We start from the raw sequence: 23,088 nt of genomic DNA, 5'->3' as shown, positions 1-23,088 counted from the left end.
TGCCAATGAAGGAACAGAAAGTTCTCAGATTTCATCAAAAATATCTTCTTTCTCAGATTTCATCAAAAATATCTTCTTTTGTGTTCCAAAGATGAACAAAAGAAGGATAATAATGACAGATTTTTTTTTTTTTGGGTGAACTATACCTTTAAGTTAAAGGTATGTGGTTGGAAAAGTGTATCAAAAAATACATACACATTTATATATATTCGAAGTGAAATTATGAGGGCTTTTATTATGCCTGCACTGCTACATCGTTTGGATTTTGGATCTTAAATCCATTCACGAGATTCATTCAATGATTGGTTCAGGTGTTCTTGTTGCTGCTTACATCGTTATGCCAGTAAATGGCTTTTTCGTGTATTTGAAGACGGGAAAGCATTCACTAAACGCTTTACAACAAAAACTATGAGTCTGGCAGAGGAAAAACACCAATTCGTTCAGTAACGAAACACCAATAGAAATGCAGTTTAAAAATCACAAATTTAAGCGCATGTGTCATTATAAAAAATTTCCGAATTAGATCACTGGCTTGCAAAAATGAAAAAGACAATTAAGATTATTTTTTATATCTTACATTACTAAATTTCATGGCATCCAAGATAAATATAAAAATTATTTTTGTGCATACCAAACTTAATCAAGAACACTAAATCAGCGTTTGCTTTTAATTCAGAATGATTCATGATCCTTCAAGTGATAAACCATAGCCACTTTCATGTGGAAAAACTCTACATTAATTGAAATACAAATAATCAAAAGTAAAAATTTCGAACAGAAAAACAGAACCACAGTATAACGAGTTATGCATCTTTATTGAAGGGAAAAAGTAGCGGGACTTTAAATAGATATTTAAGCCAATCGAGTGAGTTGTATTTCAGTGTCACAGCTGTGTAAGGTTGGGCCAAGAGCTGATCCGAATGTTGCAAATCTTTACAATCAAGCACAATATAGGAATCGGTCCCAATATCCCACTGATGTACAACATCTGACCTTTTCTCCTGTGATTGCATGCACTCCAGGAGTAAGGCCCCAAAAAAAGCAGAACAACCTAAAGACATTCTCTCTCCGAGCGGCTCAGAGAAAATACACTGTTGTCATTACAGGCATGACGTGTTGTGAAGTGAGGAGTTGATTGGTAGAGACCAAAGATAGGCAGAGCTGAGTGTGGATGAGCTTCCGTCAGATTGACGAGGTCCATCTCAAGACTTTGTAGTGTGGAAAGGCCAGAAGCAGGCCTGCATTCCTGTTTGAGCATAAAACTGGGGTTATGCCTCCATAAGAGACAGATGGAGAAATATGGTCTTGCAACAGTGTCCAAAACATGAGAGAACAAACAGTTTGTTAATGTGTCCAGCCAACATCACATGGCATATTTCTGAGTCCATTCCCGTGCTATTCTGTTGTATCTGCAAAGAGGGAAAAAAACAATAAGCATTTGAAATCCAGTGATCCTTCATGCAGCCATTGCTTCCAAAAAGCAGTTTTCTTATGACTCTATTAAGCATGTAATGCTCCTTTAAAGGTGCAGTAAGCGATTCCTTTAGAAACACTGTCGACAGCCAAAATAACGAACAGGCTATGCAACACAGGCAACCACTAACAACTGGCACATCAGACAGCTCACGTAAGTATAGATGAATCGGTGCAATCCACCTATTTACACAGTTTCGGGTGTTTGTTCATCATACTTTAAAGTTTTAATAGCACTTGAATTAATTATAGCATGATTATATACTGTAGTGCAGCCAAAGAATGACTGAAAAAACAGTTGCGCAAAAATTCACACAATGAACATTCATTTTGACAGCCCTAGTACAAACAACATTTTTTTAAGTACACACACAGAACAGACATCTATAAAATATTGGCAAGAATGTTTGTTTAGGCGTTGATTTACATTTTCAACAGCGTTCCTCAGAAATCGCTTACTGCACCTTTAATAATGATGCATTTCAGTTTATCACTTTTTTACTTGCCCATTTTCATTAACAACAAAATCTTATTTTTCAGATGCTTAGATTAAATGTATACTATATTTCTGCTAGCATTCTGGGGCTTCTCATGCAGTACAACTAGCTTACACAAACCAAAAATGCTCAGCCACTAGAATTTACGGCTATTAATTTTTTACATACCTAACAAAACCATCATGCTACTGTAAGACTTTATGGCTGATTAAAAGCCATGCTTACAGTAAGGTTTAATGCAGGACTGAATAAACCCTAACAAATAAGAAGAAACTGCTGCATTTGAGAAAGATCAAAGCAAATCTGACTTTCCTGTGCGTTTTTCAGTCAGTTCAGAAGAGACGTGATAGCATGTATTAGTGATGCACACCTGCTGTAGCCACACGCTCATGCTGCACCACACCAGAAGCGGAGTGCTTCACTCTCTCTACAGTACCTCTAATGTTCACAGTGCAGAGTTGCCCTTCACCTACAGCATGGCATATTTCTCTGTCCATTCCTTTGCCATTCTATTATACCTGATAGAGCATGGTGTGTTAGAGAAGAAGAGGTCTATTCACTTCTATTATATTTGCATGCTTTTTGTCGAACTGTTCGAATGACTGTAGACCTTGCGGTTTTTAGACTTTTCTTTTAAAATAAACCTTGTCTTAAAATGATACTCACAGCTGTCACTTCAGAAGAAAAAACTGAAATAAGATGCCCTTTTTCTTTTCTTTCAAAATGTTGTTAAATGAAGGTTTGATGCTGATATTTAATGTGATAAACTGCTGTAATCTGTGTAGCAAGCTCATCTGATTTTATTTGGTGCTGACTGCATACAAAATGTGTTTTTCTGTCAGTAAAATCAGTTTTCAGTTGAAATTAAATAATGGGAGATAACAAATAAACAGTAAAACAAATTATAAAACAATTTTAAAAAGTTAAGAAAAAATATTTAAGAACATAATATAAAAAAAATAGCAAATACTGTACAATTTAAAAACAACATATATTTTTTTACACGCATGTATGCGCATATTTTGTGTGTGTGCTTCAGTCTGTACGTACTTCTCTGTGTCTGTTTTATAGATTCTGGCAATCTCTGGCACAAGAGGGTCGTCTGGATTGGGGTCACATAAGAGTGAGCAGATGGACAGGAGAACTACAGAGAGGACACACAACACAATATTCCATGAGTTACTCTACTTGACAGGGAATCTTGTTTCTTTTCCCAAATCTTCACTCAAGTCATTTTAGCAGGAGATTATAAAGTTTCTTCCTTTCGTTCGCTTTTAATTACTATATTTGCATCCTTTACTGTGGTAAAGTAGAAAAATGCTGTAGGACAGATACCTTTTTACTTGCACGTCAAATTCTATTTAATACATATTGTGCTTGTTAGACTTGCTAAAGCCTGTTTTATGCTTCTGCGTCGAATCGACGGCGTACCCCCGCAGATCCCTCTGCGTCTCTGCAAACCCCTCTCCGACCCCTCCGCCGTAGCTCGATGTGCACCTCCAAAAAATTGTAACTACACGTCGAGGCGGCGCAGACCGCAAGGGCTGTGATTGGTCAGATTATACATCATTTCCAGAGTGTAGCTTTTCCGGTTTCCCCCTCCCGCTATACCGACATTTTTAAAGTGACCACTGCACTGTTCGTTTCAACGACGTCTTTTTCTTCTGCGATTAAACATTTGCAATAAAATCATTTGTTGTTCAACATCGATTAGCTCCAGCTGCAACAACACTCTCTCTCTTTCGCTCGCCATTGTCGGAAGTGAAAAAGCGGAACCGGTGCACGGAACCAAAACAAACTAGCAAAGAGATTTGCGAACAACACACCCCCCTAGCGTTATGGCGGTGAAATGCACTGCGATGCAACGCAACCCGACGCAGAACCATAAAACGGCCAGCTACGCTGTGGAGTTGACGCAGAAGCATAGTGAGGCCTTAAGGCACATCAAGTTTATTTGTAGTGCATTTTGTACACGCCGGTAATGAATGTTTCACTTTCGCTGGCATTGGAACATCAAAATAGGCTAAATGTCTTGAAGATAAAATTTGCTCTGTAGACCTTTTACAACAAGTGTCAGTTGCTTTGGAACTTCGGGTAAACACAAAAGGGACAAGAGACAAGAGGTGGTCTCTGTCCTGTGAAAATTATACATTTTTGGTCCTGGTTCGCTTAGCGTTCACCCTGTAATTTTGTAAAGATACAAAACAAAAAAAACTAATACATATTTAGCGATGGAACTTGTCGAACATACAAAACAATGCTGTGTGCCGAGCTTAATGTGCTCACTGTATGTGCGTACATATGATGGCACTGACAACTCGTGAAGAGCTTATAAAATGTGTAAAGGTAGAAAAACAGCGGCAGGAATCCCTCCGTCACATCATACACATCACGTCCTGTTTTTGGTTCGTTTACATGCCTTTAGTCAGTGTTGCGTTAATATTTAATTGGAACCGCACTAGTTAATTTGGAAGCAGACTGAGACCCATCTTTTCAGGGGTCTCGGTCCACTTGTTTGGTGCGCACCAGGGTACAGATGGCAACGTTCACACCTATTCAAATGAAACGCACTAACAATATATTTTTTTGTATGTATGCATATATACACACACCACAGTCACAGCCCCAAGCTCTATCTGACTATTTTCAAATAAAGCAACGTCTAATATTGTGCATGTACCTTTAGAAATAGTAAGTGCAGGTGACCACTGGGACCTGAGGATATCCAGACAGATGCTGCCATTACTGTTTATGTTAGGATGGTAGATTCTTGTAGTAAAAGCAACCTAACACAGAGAAAATAACATTATACACACCTACAAACAAACACACAAAGGGGAAAAACATTTTTTTTTTACCAAAGTTCTCACCTTAGGTGGTTTAAAGGGGTAATCTGTTGGGAAGTGTATGGTTAGGAAAAAAACACCACCCTGATATGGACTTTCATTCTGTATTTATATAAAGGAGGAAAAAATTACAATTCTGTTCAAAGGTTTGGGGTCAGATTTTCTTTTTTTGTTTTCACAAATCACAGAAACAATTGACAGAGAAGATATTTAAATGTTTCAAAAGATTCATTTTAAAAATAAATGCTGAACTCTTAAACTTTCTAGTCATTAAAGAATCCTGAATAAAAATGTATCAAGGTTTACTATTAAGCAGAACAACTGTTTTCAACTAAGTTTCTTGAGCACCAAACTCATCATATTAGAATGATTTCTGAAGGATCATGTAACACCAAAGACTGGCGTAATAATGATAAAAATACAGCTTGACTATCACATGAATACATTTTCTTTTTATAATATATATTTAAATAGATTTTTTTTTTTTTTTTTTTTTACAAAATTACCTTTTCCCCCCCTGTATTCTTGATCAAATAGCTGGTAAGATTGGCGAGCATAAGAGACTTTCAAAAACATCAAAAAAATCTTACAAACCCCAAACCTTTGAATGGTAGTGTACATTTTCTGCCAGTATTAATCTATTTAGTAACATGCTTTTACAGCCATGCATTTTATTGTACTCACCGGTCCCATGATTGTTGCCTGCCAGTGGAACACTACAGAAGAGATCACATGTACAACATCAGTTTACAGTAAATGCACACAACCATAAACACCACAATATGTGTAAAGTCCAGGATCTCACCATCATCCCCCACTGGACCTGCTGAACACTGTGCAGGAGGATCACGTGCCAAATCAGTCAATTCCTACAGGGAAGAGTCAGAATGAGTTTTATGAAACAAGCATGCAGAACTACTGAAAAGAAGCAGACTCTCCATAATGAAGGGTCAATAATGGCGCTGACCTCCTTTATCACTATAGTGACAGCAAGATGAAACCAGCAGATAGAATGTTTAGTAGCACAGTGTATTTATAGTTCTAGAGAGGGGTCATGAGGGAGAAGAGCTGGAACACAACCTGAACGAGACCACAGGCATGTCCGTCTGCGCCCTCCACTTTAAGAGCACTACGTTTATTTTTATTTCAACATGTCTGTAGGGTGGGAAGACACCTAAGGGTTTTTCATGACAGGGGGGTAGCTTACGGTCATCATTCTAGAGCTTTTCAATTGCACAACCACAAACAGGTTTGAATTTCCCAACACTAAAACATAGGAAAATGTATGGTTTGATAAGGTTTTACTTCATAATATGGATACAAAACTATTTAGGATCCCAAATGAAACCTGGCAGTCCCTAAAGGTCAAATAAAAAGGGGCAGTTTAAGGAGACCTGACGTTTCGTTTTTGTTTCGTATAGACAACCTATGGTAATAATTTAATATTCACATCACGAGACAAGGCTCGAAAACTCATTTTTTATTTGGTTTCAATATCAATATTGGTTTCAATATCGTGTAAGATTTGTCACCTGTACTATTAATTAAATATTTTATAAAACGACGTACGTCTTCGAGTTCGAGTGTCTTCCGTAAATAATTACGTTAACGTTAGCTGTCAAGCCCTGTAACGTTTTTCACACTCCCTGACAGTGGCATGTTATAATTGTATATACAGACTGGGGGATAATAAATAAAACATCAGGTTTGATATCCTTATAAATACACATATAAATAACTCGGTCGACGTTTGTACTAAGAACAAGCACACACTCGCGTTATAAGCAATACGCCAACACGCTGCTAGATGACTAAAATAATTAAAGATACACTGGTTTTAAAATATATCGGGCATTTATAATTTCTCACTTACCTTTTGGATTCGTTTAAGCGCCATCTTCCCACTGGGTGTAGTGGCTCCTGAATAACTAGCGCCCTAAATCTCGCTCTCTTTCTCAATATGTAAGCTAACCTGAGAGCTAGCCAGCTAACTAGATAAAAACGAACATTAAATATGTCAGGATGTCAAAAATCTAGCTTACATTCAATGTCTAAAAATCATGTGGCAATCAAGCGTGTGAATACAGACAGGCCCTGATCCCTGTCGGTGACTGTAATGCTGATGTGTGTACACTTCTCTTTCAGTTTGTCAATGCTGACACAAGATGTCCGTGAGCTTGTTGTTAGCACTTCTAGCTGCTTCTTCTAATCGTGCGGATTAAATGGCGAATTAAAGCGCAATTATGAGCCGAGCGCCACCGTGAGCGCTGGATGAAAAACTTGGCAGCGTTAATATACAATTTTTTAACTCTGCCAAGGTTGTCAACTGTTATTATCAAGGAGAATTGTAAAGGGATTATCGTGAATCGTGTAGGTTATTCCTTGGAAATGAAATATTTCTACATGAAATGCTAAAATAATGGTCCTGGCAGTGGCACAGTTCAACCAATTATAAGTTTAAACCTTCTTCTTTTTTTACAGTCTATAGTTTAAACACAAAGAGAGGAAATTTGTGAAAGGGAGGTCACTTCACCATTGAGCTTTGAAGAAAAAATACTTAAATTACAACTGTGGCATGAAATGATACTTACATTGTACTTGTGATGTCATGGAAGGCCTGTGGTCATTTGGGATGAAGGGATTTTAATCTCAACATTTTCTAGTTGTTCTTGATTAACTGGATAAGGGTTAAGAAGAAAAAAATACAATAATTACAATTTCTACCCCATAAAATATTTTAGCTAGCCTAGGCATAACTACAAAAATGTGTATTCATTATAGAAATGTCCATGTAGTTTTATGGTTTTATGATTAATATACACTTGAATTAGGCTCAGCTTTATTCATCCAGGTTTTGAAGGGGTGAATTAAAAATAATTTGTATTAAGAAATATAAAATTACAATAAGTCGTCTTAATTTTTAGTTGTTTTGGCTTTTAAGTGCTGGTTTTAATTACCGTGGGGGCATTTGGTTGAGAACCACTGCTCTATTGGATTTTGTTGTTGTTGTTGATGTACTGGTATTCAACGAACACCATATTCATGGTAATCACATGCTACCTCAAGGTACAAAAAAGCATATTACAATGATGAATTTGCACAAAAAAGTAACAAATTACCAGATTTTAAACACCATGTTTGCCAGATTGATAATTTATTCCCAATATTGTGAAGTGTAAAGTGTAAAGAATATTAATGCTCGGTAACGCCACAGAATAAAAAATGTAATTGTGACTTTTGACTTTAGTTCAACTCGCAATTCTGACATAACTTCTTAAAAATGTGAGATATAAACTCGCAATTGTGTTTTAAAGCTTGAATTGTGAGGAACAAGCTTCCATAAAAGAAGGCAATGTAATATGATATGAACTTTCAGGAGTCTGCAAGTCACTGTGAGTTCTTTAAAAAAATCCACTGAGAAAACATCTAGCAATAACTTCAGTTGTTTTAATCATCATAACCATTAAGGCAATTGAAGAAACACTAAACTGGACATAGAAGTCTCCAAATCACAAGATACTGGTTTTAAACAAGAAATATTTTTTAATGAGTGTGATTGTATAAGCGTTTCATCTTTATTCTCTGCTCAGTGAAACGTAGTCTCAACTGGAATCTCCCCATTAACAATGACCTTTGCTTTGTGCACTGAACACAACTTTATTGACTGTCTATTATTTTCTGTCTACTATTGTCTCCCTTCATTCTGGCAGAACTCATCCCCAAACCATATTGCAATTGAGAGAATAGTCACCATGACTTGGACACCTTCATTACAACCACATAATTTCAGTTCAAATAAAAGCACACAATGGAGTGATTCAGAAAAGTCAGAGGCACAGATATTAACAGTTCTGCATCACTTAGAATGCTATTCACTCACGTACCATAATCGTTATCTGAAACAACTCAAACGTTCTTTAGATGCCCAAACAACAAATACAAACCACAGACTTAGTTAACTGCCAACATGAATTTGTTTGTGTGTGTAACATCTTTCATGTCTTCCCCTGATTGGACAATCATCATTGAATCATCCAACATTACAGATTACACATCTTAACAAATGTCAAGAAAAGATTTTTCAAAATGAATATCATTTGGTATCTATTAAACTAACACTGCTGAGGTGCTGCGATAGGATCAGTCCAAGCACACAATCAGCAGGACGTCTTCTGAGTAAATCATATACCTGCAGTTTTTCCTCTTACATTTCTGTCAGTTATTTGTAATCCTCTGCTGTTATGGCTTCCCTATGTCCCACTTTCTTTGAGCTTTCCATCCGAAGATGTTTTTGCCACTGTCAGTCTGTCTTGTTGCAATGGCAGTTTCTCTGTGTTATGCTTCTCCGGCTGAGCTTGTGTTTCAGTCTGCTTCCCTCAGCTCCTGCGAAGCCACTTTAGGATCCCCATCTGATGAGCAGCTTGGTACAGGATTTGCCACGCTTTGGGAATCACCATTAGCACCACAGTGCAAGTGTTGGAGACTCTCTGTGCTACAATTCCTCTCAGAGTTAGGGTATTTCCTGTCAGATTCGTCACAGTTCCTTTCTGGAGAGCAAACATCACCTCCCTGTGATCCCTCCTGCTCCTCCTCCTCCTCCTCCTCCTCCTCATGGGACTCAGGACGAGGGTGTTGCTCTGATGGCGGTGGGTTTTGGTGTGTCGGCTGAGCTTCACCTGCCGTAGCCGTCGGTTTGGCCGAGGAGGGTTTGATGGAGGCATGGCACATGGGGCATGTCTCTTGCACATAAAGCCACTTTCTCAAACAGTTGCCATGGAAGAAATGACCACAGTATGTTATCACTGCTGATGTCATGTCCTGCAGGTTAGGGGGAAAAAAAGGTTAAAATGGATTTTATCATCATTGTGATGCAAAGTTTAAGTCGATTACTTAGATCATCTTCCCTAGGATCCTATTCTGTTATCATTTACGTTATGCTACCTTTAAAGTAGAAAAACAAGGTATGCAACAATACACCCAGGATTCAGTTTCATACACGCTACTGATCTCGCAGTCCAACACTCTCAAAATACTTTGAACAGAGCCAAAATAAAGTTCAAATGGTTAGTTTTTAAAATGATTACTTCTAACACTTCTAATTACTTCTTTAATGGTAAGCCATTAAAGAGACGCTATTATGCTTTTTCGTGTTATTTGGCTGTTTGTGAGTAAAAGTTCTGATAGTTTTAAATATCAAAGTGCACGACAAATGGAGTTATTGTCTCCCAAAAGAAAGAAGCGATTCTTAACTGCCTGAAACAAGTCGTCAGTAATTCCAGTCTAACTTCCTGCTAGAACCTACTTAAGTTTGTAACAAATTTGCATAATGCCAGCCTATGGTCATCATTGGTCGCTGCAAATAACGATGCCATGTTAACTGTTCGTATCACTGTGTTTACAAGCGTGGAGGAAGCCTCCGGAGCTGAAATTCAGATATGGTAAAAGGGCGTTTCGTTTCAGACATGCACTGTAAGTGGTAAACAAATCACAACAGACTGGACCATCTGACCAATCAGAGCAAAGTAGGCTCTTAGTCCGTTTAAACCTGGTATTAAAATGTGTTTTGGTCAATCGGATCACAAGTAGACGAGGGAGACGCATTCCCGTTTACACCTGGTGTTTTAATCTGTCTCTTTTGTCCACTTTCAACCACTTCAGTCCTGATTTCTTCAAGGGGAGGATCTATGGGCGGGAAACTGTACATGCTTTTTCAGATCTATTGATCTAATGGAAGAAAAAAAGCTCACGTAATTTTCAAACTTAGGTCTTCAGCCGATGAAGGTTAAATCCCGCCTGGCTACCATGCTTGCCATAATGTTTATGCCTTAGGTCAGTAGGTGGAGAGTAGGCGTCTTTTGTGGTTGTTCGAATGCATTTCGTTTTTCGACTACCTCTGGAAGCGTCGTCCACTTGTGAGCCGATCGACTAAGATGCATCTTAATACCAGGTGTAAACAGAGCCTTTGAAAGGAGGGGTTTAGAAACGAATACTTGATCGATTAGTTTCAGACACTGTGAGAAATGAGGTGATGCCATGTATATTATGAGAAAATTTAAATGTTTCTTGACCTCGGATGCATATAAACCTATTATAGGTGACCTACAAAACAAAATAAGGAACTTTAAAATAGAGTAATAGGGGCACTTAAAAAGTACTGTTTATTAAAATGCTAAATTTGGTATTACTTCAGAAATGGTTTTGAATAAGCTTAGATTTGGTCCTTCAACACCAAGCACAGGGCAATGGTGACACCAGAATATTCATGATTCTGCAGAATTATGTTAAACGTGTGCTTGGCTTGCATTGTATTGCATCTGATGCTAAATAAAATGTCTAAATGATACATGATGCATATTGTCGCTATCCACAATACTTAATGTTGAATTTTTGTATCCCGATATATTGTTACACCCCTAACAAAAACATTCTCACAACTTCTACTAGCACATTTGAATATGTGGCAAGTCAACCATGAGGACACAACTTGATGCATGCAGAAAGCCTGCCTTATGCTTGTTCTGACCTGGAAGCAGATGGCACAGACATCATTGTGATCCCGTAGCTGCTCTGCGCTGGCCCTTGGCAATACATTGATTTTGCGAGCGGCTTCCTGCCTAAGCAAGAAGCTTTTCCAGCCAGCCTGGGCACGTAGCCACACATTGCAGTAGGAGTGGATGATAATGACCGACGCTCCCATCCAGCTCCATTCTCCCCACAGTGACTCCCACGCCCCATAAGCCACCACACACACAGCCACCACAAACTCCAGCACTCGACACACTCCGTTCACATAATAAACAATCTCATCCAAACCGGGCAGGGCTGAACCGCGCCAGACTTCCACCATGAACAGGCTGTAGATCAGCAGAGTGCCTGTCACCTAAGAGACATATAAAAGATCACAATCCAGCACAGCATGCTGGAATCTCACTAAAATAAAATGAATTGAATTTTTTTTTTTTTTTTTTAATCACAAATTCATAAAACAGAGCATACCTGCAGTGATGTGAGCATACAGCTAGAGACCAAAATCAGCAGCCAGAAATCCATGTTGAAAAACTGGGAGATCTTATAGGCCATGAATCCTGGAAACAGCAGTAGAAACCCACACATAGATAAACCACGCAAGTGCTTCCACACACTCCTGAGGAGAGAGAAAGACCATATAAAACAATTTAGATTTTATCAAGCATTGAAAAAACTGAAATCACAAAAAAAAACTATGTTAAATTCTCAAATTAAACAGACACTCAAAAAAAAAAACACAGAATAGTACTAAAAAAACTAACTTAATAAATAATATACAGTATAATACTGGACAAGAAATGTTAAAAATCACAGTAAAAATTTATATTTTTTCCAGAAATTCAATCCCCAAAGTGTTTTATATAATACTGTTTAAAAGTATGTCCTACATAAAAAAGATGCATTTAATTGATTAAAAGTGAATGTAAAGTGACTGATAATTATAAGGTTGCAAAATATTTCCATTTAAAATAAATGCTGTACTTTCTATTCATCAAATGTATCACTGTTTCTACAAAAATATTAGACAGCAAAATCATTATCAACATTGATATAACATCTGGTGTTTCTTGAGCATCAAATTAGCATATTAAATATTAATATTTATTTCACAAATCACAATGTATAACAAAGTTAAAGCTACTTATTTGGATAAACCAGTAAATTAAATACATGAATTAAATGGACGATTCCAACGTGTGTGCAAAGTTTCAAGAGTTTTATGAGCATGTTAAGGACCCCAAAAGGTTTTTTACCGCCTCTTAGAGCTTGGGCCCTTATTTCATACCTGTTTCTACTGGCTCCAAGCCCCAACACAACAGGCTCTGTGATCTCACTCATGCTTTGTAGAGTAGATGTGAGAACGATGAAGAGGATGATGAAGAGCAGAAAGCAGCGCTGTAGAGCTGCCATGTCCAACAACCCAGTCTGCAGGGCCAGCAGCAGCAGAGTCACCCCCTCTGTCACACCCCTACAATACATAGAAACACAAACATTTGAACTGAGCAAACACATGCACACAATAAATGTACACTATCTTCTCCTACCTGTGCATGACATTATGGTTCTGGAGAGCGTTGAATCCTCCGAGGTAGAACTTACAGAGACTCAGGAGTCCCAGAGCCGTATAAGACACCACAAATGTTAGGCCAAGCAGGGAGTATGGGCTCGCACAGCATTCAGATACACTGTAAAACACACACACGTCAGATTCAATTCACATTTCATATGGCAGATTGAGCACCCTGCAATTTACCTGGTCAGGAGGTAGAGGAGCGGCCCCTGTTGGACAGTAGCGATAGTGCCAAAATTGGTGATAAGTTGCACTCCGAACAGCACAAACCAAAAGACACTAAACAATACAGGCACAGCAAAGCCATGCCAGAGAGACACTCCGACTGCCATCAGTCTGTATAACTCAGTCACCTACAGAAACAACAGAGTTTGAGAAAAGAAGAGCCGCCGAGTCGATGCATGTGCAGAGATGCAGATGTGTTAGAGTTTTACCTCTATTTCCATTATTTCTCTGTAAGTGGCTCTGGCCAGTCTGTATGGCACAAAGAGGTTGGTGAAGAGAAATACGGCAACCTCTGCCCCTGTGATCATCATGGACACAGAGGAGAGCGTGAGGAGCCAGTCCAGAGGGACAGAAACCACACGTGCCAGAAGAGGGAGCAAGTGTGCTGAGAACAGCCACACACGTTGAGTCCGCATGAGGAACGCGCACAGCGTACTGATAATTATCTGACCTGCAGGTGATCACACACAGATGCATACAGTAAAAGACAGTCATAATCAATATTGATATCCACAAATATTTCAAAGATAACTGGGCCATTGCACAAACCATACAAAAATACAAATAAATATATATATTAGTGCCGTCAAATCGATTAATCACATCTAACATAAATGTTTGTAAATATATAATAATACACATACACATACATACATATATATATATACACATACACACAAATTTACAAACTGTTATGTTAGATGTGATGAATCACGATGTGTGGTCTGGTTGGTTATTACAGCAAAGTAATTAAAAAATTGTAGTGTAGTGGCTTATGTAGTGGCTATAAAACAAAATAGTATTTGGACGCTTAAGCCACAATTAATAATGTTAGAAAGCAGGGGCATTTATTACATATTACACATAGCACAAACACACTTTTTAATCAAAACATTTCACAAAATAAAGTTGGTCATGTTTCAAGGTTCTATAATAAGCAATATAGAAACTGTTCAAAATGAAGACAAAAACAAAAAGTCTTAGACGATTTCTGGTTGTCAAACGTATATGATGTTTAAATCATAAATAAATATGTTTATTCACTGACTTTACACAGCCAAGAAAAAATAGTTTTTCTAGCATAATTTGTTTTGAATGCTTGGTCTGATATATTGTATTTAATGCAAAAAAATTCTGACATTTTTAAGTGTCCAAACTTTATTGAGGCCCACTGTATCATAGTGTAATCTAATGCAATTGAACTAATACATATTTAAGAGTAGTTTAAAGGTCCAAGTGCTTTAAGGCATCACCGTAAGGGTTGTGATACTCGTAACTTACTGGTTAATGCAGTCACGAAACGGTTCAATGCTGGAGAGTCCAGAAAGATTGCCCCATCATACCCATACTGAGCTTCACCTCTTACATAATCTCTGTCAACAAAATAAAACCCTTTAAAAATCGTCAAACAAATAAATATTTATTTCCACCCTTCAAAAATGTGCAATGACCAAAATCACGTTCATTATTTTACCTGACAATCTGATGACCCATGTAAAGTAGCAGGCCACAGAGAACATGCAGGTAGAGCTGGATAATATGTCCAAGTGGCAACAGCAGCACCACAGCACTCACTATGTGACCTGGAGGACAAACCCAACAACAATGTTATACATTGCATATTGACCTAATACTGCAATATAATGTTGACTCATAATGATCACATAATATTTACCCAAGTAATATATGTTCCAGATGACATATTTGTACTTGAAGAGCATGTCTTCAGTCCTTGCTGTGAGATGATCCGTGAAGCTGTCAATGTCACATTTATACAGCATGTCCAACACCAAGATACTGGGCACCCTGAGGACAACATTAGCTACCTCTTCTAGTCGTGGCATCTTAACTCTGACAAAATAACAACCACCTGAACCATGTAGGAAGACTGTCACATTATGACATTTTCATAAGATCCAGATCTTGTATTCTGCTCCGGTTTGGCGGAACTCTTGAAAACGTTAAAGTCATTTCTCAGTCTGGTTAATCAGTAGATCCAATGTGAAAACTGTGGGGAAAGAAACGATGACATATCTTTGTTTTTCAAGATATCAAAATGCGTCTTTGGTTGCTCGCAAGACACAATCCTTCCGTGTTATTTTCTAACGTTCAGCAAAAATATGCTGCTATGAACAGTCTTAGCTGCTCTCCCGGCCTACTCGGACGGGTTTAAATGGGTATTGGGAACTTTACAGCTATAGTCAGACAGGGAGACCATCTAGAACAGCTAAAGACAAGACTAGCAGCCATGACACCATCTTAAACTAGCAAAACTTCTCAATACATGATGTAATTCAATCCTGCTTTAAAGTTACCTGATGGGAAATAGCACAAACTGTCACTTTTTTCATATTTCAATGTATTTTTAAAGACGGTTGCCTCCCACCTCCAGTGTGTGTGTTATAGCAGCATGGCAGCTCAGGGTCTTTCGTCTCAAAACAAAAGAGCTTCGACACAATTCATCCTCGCCTCGAAAAATAAACAGTTCCCCACACCTGTCACGACCACACACTGGTTGTAACGTCAATTGCAAATATACGACTTCCTTTCCTCCTTTCCCTTCTTCTTTATTTTTTAAACAGTGGATGAAACCCTACACTAGTGCATTGCCGCCACCTACTGTTTACAATACCGCCGACCAGACTGTCCCTCCCTGTCTTCAGCTCCGCTAGCATCCACTTTGAGTCCGTCACAGCCCGGAGCTAGCTAGCCTAAATAACTATATAAAATCGACATTTATATAGATGCTTCATTCTCCATATATGTAATATTCTCATACTCATATCTAACTTTTTTTATTCGATTTAACTGTCGACAAATCCAACGCCACCTCATCCTAATTTTCGGAGCCCAACCATCTATCTCCCCAGATTGTCACTCTCACAACAGCTAGGCTACTTAATATCCTTCTTAAAATGCCTACAAATGTAACTTTCAAATTGTTACTGATTTCATTCTGATCCAAATCATATCAGAGTCTTCAATTAGGCTATTAGGCCAGCCACAAAAATATTAAAGCTCTCCCATGCCTTTTTATCACTTTTTTTCCTTTTGGCATTGTGAATGGCTGTCCATTTTAGCCTTCATAAACTTAATTGCTTTTAAATTAAAAACGCTTATCATCTGCAGAGAGAAATTGCTACTTAATAATTAGGCTACATCAAAATACATATAGGCTAGGCCTAGGCTACATAACAATGAAAGTATACGCATCAGGATTGTGAATATATTTTACATATTTTTTTGTGTTAGCCTATATTTCTTTATGCAATTATTAATGTTATTTATCATTTATTAATGTAGCTATTCAACTTTTAGGCACTGTGATTTTTGCTACAGTAAACCCTAGGTTATTGTAAGAACAAGGTAAAAAGCATAATATTAATAAATAACATAGAAAATATAATATTAATGAACATAAACTATAATTTAAAAGGTGGTTACAACACAATTCTATATAGCAGTTTCAAAGCATTGTTCTTTGGAACCAACCTTATAAAAGGGTTCCATTTGCCGTGAAAAGGGTTCTGCTGTTAAACGCCGAAGAATCCGAATATAGCACTGTTTGAGAACCTTAAGAGTATATTTAATTTAATCTCTCCTGCTCCCATCATAAAGCCTTCATTTATTAACTTTTGGTTGTATTGAATATAAATATCTACCATTTGTCTTTGTTCCAATAATCCTCTGATTCTAATGTATTTTTTAAATTATTGATTTAATCTCTGATCTGCTATTTGATATTTAAATATGAAGTCACCTATTTTTGTTTTGCAACAATGTCTACTTCCTCATTCCCCTCCACTCACATGAAATGTAAAGCAAAAAACATTCGTACTTCTACATTTCCTTGATGTAATATATATATAAATATAATTAGGCCTATTAAGAATTTTCAACAGCATATCCTCATTTGTTTCTGACTGTATGATAGAACTGGAGTCTGTGTGCGCAATTGTCTGCTGTAACATTGTTTCATTTATCTACTAGCCTTGAAAGAAAGAAAGAAAGAAAGAAACTTCCAAAGAAACAAGTTTAAGTCAGACTTCCAAGGCACCAGCGCCGCCATGTGTAATGGTCTAGAACAAATTCATGAGAGCTTTAGTCATAACCAAGCAAATATTTCAAGGCTTAAAAAAACAATTCACTCATCGACACATCACTTGTATTCTTTCAACCAACTGAAGACAGAGTATAATAATTTACATCTAATTTGCACAACGTTTGTGAAGTTGTCCTTATTGTCACCTAAACATTTCCAATGTTCTGCAAATTATTGAATTTCAGTTGTATTATTTTGATTTTAAGACACATTGGCATTTCCAAAGCTGTGTAATTGGAAAGTTGTCAAAAATAAGATTATAGTGAACATAGAGTAGGCTATGTATATAAAATTAAGAATTACAATAAAATATCAAATGGGCAAATAAAGTAAACTGAAGTATTGAACATCATACATTATTCTTGCTACGAATGACATTAGAAATGGTAAGAACTCATGAAAGAATTTTAAAAGAGGATGCTAATATATGGGGTGACCACTAGTAAGATTAAAAATGGGAGCAATAACCAGAATTTCCGCTACCGCATAAACCTAACTGATTTTGCACAAGCAGTTTACAGGAAATAAAGGCAAGGTCCACTTCTGCTAATTTCAGTAATTGTCGCTTTCTTCTTAGTCATGCGTCTCAACTGTGACATCAGTTTTTGGGAAGGCATCATCACACCACCCGAGTTATCGAACAGTGACCGCGCATAACCTTGACCTGAGGAGAACACACACATTGAGCGTTTTAGAATGGTAACTATTAAAATACAGTGCAGGTAAAAAGCAGTGGGTGCTGTAAAGGTCTGAGTCTCTGTGAGCAAGGGGGAGAGGAAATGGGCTCAGTGACCTTTGCAGCCAATTTCCCCTGTGTTCAAACAGCAGCATGAAAGCCAGGTCTGTTTCTGAAGTCTGTGCAAAATGTCAATTGCAACTTATCCCACCAGCAGAAAGAATTTGCTCTGAAAGTAGATTCCCTTATTGTGGCCGTCAGCTTTCAAGTCATTGCACATGGGTGGTTTGACCCTATCCTCACTCCTTATAAAAAAGGACATGATTTAGAGATTTACAAAATGATTTAAATATAAAAACCACTATGCACCATCCTCCATCCTAACTTCATCTATTGCTCTGGTGCTTGATATCCTTCGTGAAATGTGCTGTAACTGATTTCATCCATGGCATATATCAGGGTCTTCAATTATTCGGCCAGCCACAAAAACATTAAAGGGTTAGTTCACCCAAAAATGTAAATTATCCCATAATTTAGGCTTTACTCACCCTCAAGCCATCCTGTGATTTTCTTCTTTCAGCCAAACACAATCGGAGTTATGTTAAAAAATATCCTGGCTCTTCCAAGCTTTATAATGGGAGTGAGATTTTGAACCACAAAAAAGCGTATCCGTCCATAATAAAAGTAGCCTAATCCATATGGATTATTATGGCCTTAATAAAGATATGAAGCGGCTTGATAAAGGCCATCTGAAGTGTTATTGTAAGAAAAATATCCATATTTATAACTTTATCAACTATAATCATTGACTTTCGGTATAGCGGCCGTACACAAGTCGACTTCCATTTGAAGAGTGACCTCTAAATTTTTTTATACATTTTGTAAAAAAAAAATAGGCTTACTGAATAATTTCCATATCATCATTTGAAGCAATGAAACACAGTTGTTCCCTCTATCTGTGGAACACAAAAGAAGAATGTCCAAAACAACATTGTATAAAGCAAAAACATATATATATATATCTTCTTTAATATTCCACAGTAGAAAGAAAGTCATACAGGGTTGGAAGAACATGAGGGTGAGTAAATGATGACTGAATTTTTGGCGAACTAACCATTTAAGGTAACAATTGCAGGTTACCGCTATGCTGATAGTTCTCATTTCCATCATAATATTAGTAACTGAGCTGATGTTTCCTTTAGATACAAAATGAAAATAGGCTAATGAAAAACAACCATCATATCCGCACAAGCAGTATATACAGCGAGCCATCAATGAAACTATCTCTTTCAGGAAGGAGGGTGTGAAATGCTCAATGACTTCATTTTACAGTAAGCGATAGATGGAAGTAGTGTGGGGAGTGGAACAACTGTATTCATGGTTTTGACACCACACCTCATTATGATGCAATATACATGTATCAATCAGCAGAAAATTCCATATGACCATTTTTGAACTATTTTTGTCTGAGATTTTAGTATATGTAAACATGACTTTGCAAATGGTTCCACATGTGCCATTTCCATTTCCTTTATGGAAACACATTGCGCTCAGTCTCTGCCAGTCACTGCTCTTGTCATGAAACTGCTCTTTTGCAATAAGGGGAATTCCTAGTTCCTTCGCTGACAAGCCTTTTTTCTCTCTCTCTCTCTCTCTCTCTCTGTCTCTCTCTCTCTCTCTCCGTCTCCCCTTTTCCCTTTTTTCGTTTTATGGGAACTGAGGGCTGAACCAGTGAGATGTTTTTCCTCAGAAGCGCTTTGTATTGATTCATTATGAGGGGGCGGGAGATTCCCTCCCACTGCTTCCTTCTTACTGGGAAGTGATTGCAGGCTTACAGTACTGAAAGAGCATGAGGGAGGGAGTGAGTGAGTGTAAGAGGGAGATAGAAAGAGAGTGTGAGAGAGAGAGAGATATTTAAGCTGAGAGAACTCATCAGAAGTCATATATTCAGAAGTCACAAGAACAGCACTCATCTCTGGCTTTACATGTGAGTTACTGGAGACTCTAATGGCAAATAAGGATTGTGGATTGTAAAGCAACAGCTTGATCCATGATAGTACCAGAATGAGAGATAGCTATGAAGTTGCTCCTGAGAAGCTGGGATAAGCGTGCCTTTCTTTATCAGATAAGTATTTGATGTTTAGTATGACGTGTATTTTGGGAGAAAAATACGTGTAAAATTAATTATGAGAGATGTGTGGTGTGTAATTTTTTTTAATTTTTTTTACTGGCTATAAAATACAAAATAAAATAAAATAATGTTGTGTTGTTATGTGATTTCTAATCATTTAACTGTAATGTCAGAGTTGTACACTTACACACGTGTAGTTTTTATATCAACTCAAAATGTGGCATGTATTCATGAGAGAACAGGAAAAAATAATAGATATTTCTGGTTCTTCAGAGGGGGTTTCCAACTGTGCACCCATCAGGGCAGTTCGACTGGTTCAGTGCCGTTTATTGGGAAGAGACAGTTTCCTGAAAGTCCTCAGGTGTGGCAGGTACTCAGTTAAGGACATGAAGTTCAGTGCATTTTCGCAGCAGTTAAGTAATGATCAAACATTAAACAAATATGTGATGGAGATAACATTCAGACAAAAACCTGAGTTGGATTACATCACTAACCCTTTGGCCTTCCCAGAGATTGAAGCTGCAACAACCCAAAAGTCTTGAGCTCTGAAACGGTCAAAAGATCAGAGCTTCTTGGTTGTTTGTTCATGTGTTTTTTTAAAGCTTTGAGTAGCTTTCGGTTTGGGTTTCTGAGTGGAATTTAACCATTTTAATACACTTGACGGACAACAGCATTTCTTTATCATTACCATATGAGTGTACTTTTTTTAAAAGTTTAGTAAATGCTGACAAAGTATGTTTTGAGCACTTAGCCCTGAGAACTGAATTCCATAGATGGTTTTCATAAAAAGTTCATCTATGGGCTCAGTTCTTCTGGCATTGTGTTTAATATCTGCTACAACAACAACAACAACAACAAAAAAGTACCAAGAAAAGGTCAATAAAATAGGTTTGTCACAAGTTACTTTTTACCGTATTACAATATCAGTGGTAGACGTTTGAGATATTTAGTGAGATTACATGTTGTGCTCCAATAAATGTTTACAAATCATTCAAACCACCTTCCTGTGTTCTTTGCTTTTTTTTTAAATTGTTTATTCATATTTTTAACGTTTTAGTATTTTTAACTCACATTTATCAGACACTCTGGGTGTGCTTATCAAATGAACAAAGTCTGTCCACTGCTTCCGTGATCCATGAATGTCCCTTTTCAAGTTCTGGGGGCGCCTATGGGTAAAAAAACAACTTATAGGTCAAATGTTCAGCAGTGCTTTTTAGATGGTTTATGATATGTATTCATCTTATGTCTCTAGGTTGGATATACATGGCCAGATTTTTTTTTTAAAAAGCCGGTGGTGAGCTGACGTGCAAATGATGCACTGACTCCCACGCTGTATAACCACAGGCATGTCTTATCTCTTATTCCCAGCAAATGACTCAGGATCAATTCCTTGGAAATCTGGAGTAATGGACACATTCCCAACACAACTCCAAAACCTGTACAAATATCATATTGACAATCAACACAGTCATTCAATTCAAAGATCAATAGTATAGGAGTGGTATTAGTGGCTTCTCATTATACCTACATTTTTAGAGACTTAATAGCTCATTATCATTTCAAAATTGTTTAATTCAAGGGTTATTTGCAAATTTGTTAAATATGTATTTTTTCCTTGTTGGCAATAACAAATATATTGTAAGAAAAAGTTTATATTCTTTTTTAAAATTTTTACATATCGAAAACAAATACATTATTTCTGTATCAAAAGTACAGTATCATGGGCATTTTGAAGATGGGAATATGATAACAGTATACAGTATATGTTTCACTGGAAAAAAGTAAAAAAAAATACTGGTGTAGAATTTACTAACAATTTCCACTCAGAAATTGCTACAAATTTCACTAATAATTACAAATAAACTGCAAGTAACGGATTGAATTTTGAAGTATAACGACTAAAATAGTATTTGTTTTAAATGTAAAACATACTCCAGTAACCTTTGGGGAAAAAATTTACTTTTGTGTTGTGTGTGTAAATAAGAAAAAAATGTAGAGTGTCAAATTAAATTGTGGTTAAATAAAGAATCTACCAAAATTGTGAAACTCAGATTGTGACAGATTCAATACAAACTATTAAGACCCGGTTTCACAGACAGGGCTTAGATTAAACCTGGATTAGGCCTTAGTTCAATTAGGACATTTAAGTAGCTTTTATAAACGTGTGTGAAAAAAATATTACTGGTGTGCATCTTGATTCAAAACAATAACACTGACATATATTATGCTCAAACATGCATTTTAGTCTGGGACTAGCATTCTCTGTGAAACCGGGGGTATAAATATTCCTATTTACATACTAGATTTATTCTTTACATCATCAACTATATACACACATATAAATATACATATACACACACATATCATATAATCATATAATCTATATAATCACTCAGAATTGTTTAATCCCAATCAAATAAGCTGACTTATAAACATACATTAGCAAGTCACACTATAAGATTACTACACTCTCTTTTGCTTCTTCTTTTTCTTTCCTTTTTACTCACATGGAAGACTTGTTTCCTTTTGCAGAACCTTGTTCTCCACCCTTTATTCCTGTTCACCCACATGAGGGTTCCCTCGCACTAAAAACTCCCCGTTCTGATAGCTGATCCTCACAGCTGTGCGGGTGTAAGTGCCCTACACCCGCCTTAGATCCTCTTTCACAAAGTCTGGAAGCTCTCAGTTCACAGCGAACACTTTTGGAGTTTCCCCCAGTGCAGCTCACCCTTCAGGGTGGTGAACCCTTCCGGCTATGCTTCACTAGACATCTCATGGTGACTGAATCCTGGGACTTGTCTTGGAGCAACATTTGGCAGAGAAAGCACACTTTATTGCTGGTAATACCAAATAGGACTAAAAGAAACTGTTTGGTTTGGTCCATATAAAATGGTGGTATTCTATGTTCAGCTGTGTCCTTATAGCTCCTGGTGCTTTGTGTGTAAAGGGTCGTTGGCCCCTGCATATAATCTTGGAGGCAAAAAGTGGCCATGGGTCGTCCAATGAGGACTGTAAGAAGTTTGGATGAAATAAATAAATC

General features: G+C 37.3%; 2 protein-coding genes across 8 annotated transcripts; both read right to left on the bottom strand.

Moving 5' to 3' along the window:
* Positions 1 to 796: 796 nt before the first annotated feature.
* ube2d3 (ubiquitin-conjugating enzyme E2D 3) lies at positions 797 to 7,084 on the bottom strand. Of its 4 annotated transcripts, XR_013800144.1 has the most exons (9): positions 6,690 to 7,082; positions 5,622 to 5,685; positions 5,501 to 5,532; positions 4,841 to 4,918; positions 4,651 to 4,756; positions 3,021 to 3,114; positions 2,407 to 2,488; positions 1,339 to 1,409; positions 797 to 1,246 (listed from the first exon to the last, which is right to left on the bottom strand). XR_013800144.1 is itself a non-coding variant. In XM_079634387.1 (8 exons), the coding sequence occupies exons 1-7, from the start codon at positions 6,711 to 6,713 to the stop codon at positions 2,440 to 2,442; spliced, it is 447 nt and encodes a 148-aa protein (XP_079490513.1). In that variant the 5' UTR covers positions 6,714 to 7,082; the 3' UTR covers positions 797 to 1,409; positions 2,407 to 2,439. The 4 variants fall into 4 exon arrangements, 3 of the variants coding, with proteins under 3 accessions (XP_079490513.1, XP_079490515.1, XP_079490514.1); XM_079634387.1 differs by having other exon boundaries at positions 797 to 1,409; XM_079634389.1 differs by lacking the exon at positions 2,407 to 2,488.
* Positions 7,085 to 7,878: 794 nt separating this feature from the next.
* LOC307009932 (RING finger protein 145) lies at positions 7,879 to 15,852 on the bottom strand. Of its 4 annotated transcripts, none has more exons than XM_079634158.1 (11): positions 15,455 to 15,852; positions 14,815 to 15,147; positions 14,614 to 14,722; positions 14,421 to 14,512; positions 13,349 to 13,590; positions 13,098 to 13,267; positions 12,889 to 13,029; positions 12,630 to 12,812; positions 11,813 to 11,960; positions 11,340 to 11,696; positions 7,879 to 9,634 (listed from the first exon to the last, which is right to left on the bottom strand). In XM_079634158.1, exons 2-11 carry the CDS (start codon positions 14,981 to 14,983, stop codon positions 9,179 to 9,181), a joined length of 2,067 nt encoding a protein of 688 aa, XP_079490284.1. In that variant the 5' UTR covers positions 14,984 to 15,147; positions 15,455 to 15,852; the 3' UTR covers positions 7,879 to 9,178. The 4 variants fall into 4 exon arrangements, with proteins under 4 accessions (XP_079490284.1, XP_079490285.1, XP_079490286.1 ...); XM_079634159.1 differs by having other exon boundaries at positions 7,885 to 9,634; positions 15,526 to 15,708; XM_079634160.1 differs by having other exon boundaries at positions 7,885 to 9,634; positions 14,815 to 15,794.
* Between the last annotated feature and the right edge of the window lie 7,236 nt (positions 15,853 to 23,088).

The sequence above is a fragment of the Phoxinus phoxinus genome (genome assembly GCF_949152265.1).
Source record: "Phoxinus phoxinus genome assembly, chromosome: 14".
Taxonomy (NCBI): domain Eukaryota; kingdom Metazoa; phylum Chordata; class Actinopteri; order Cypriniformes; family Leuciscidae; genus Phoxinus; species Phoxinus phoxinus.
The sequence above is the reverse complement of the archived record's forward strand: the minus strand, read 5'-3'. Positions and strand labels throughout refer to the sequence as shown.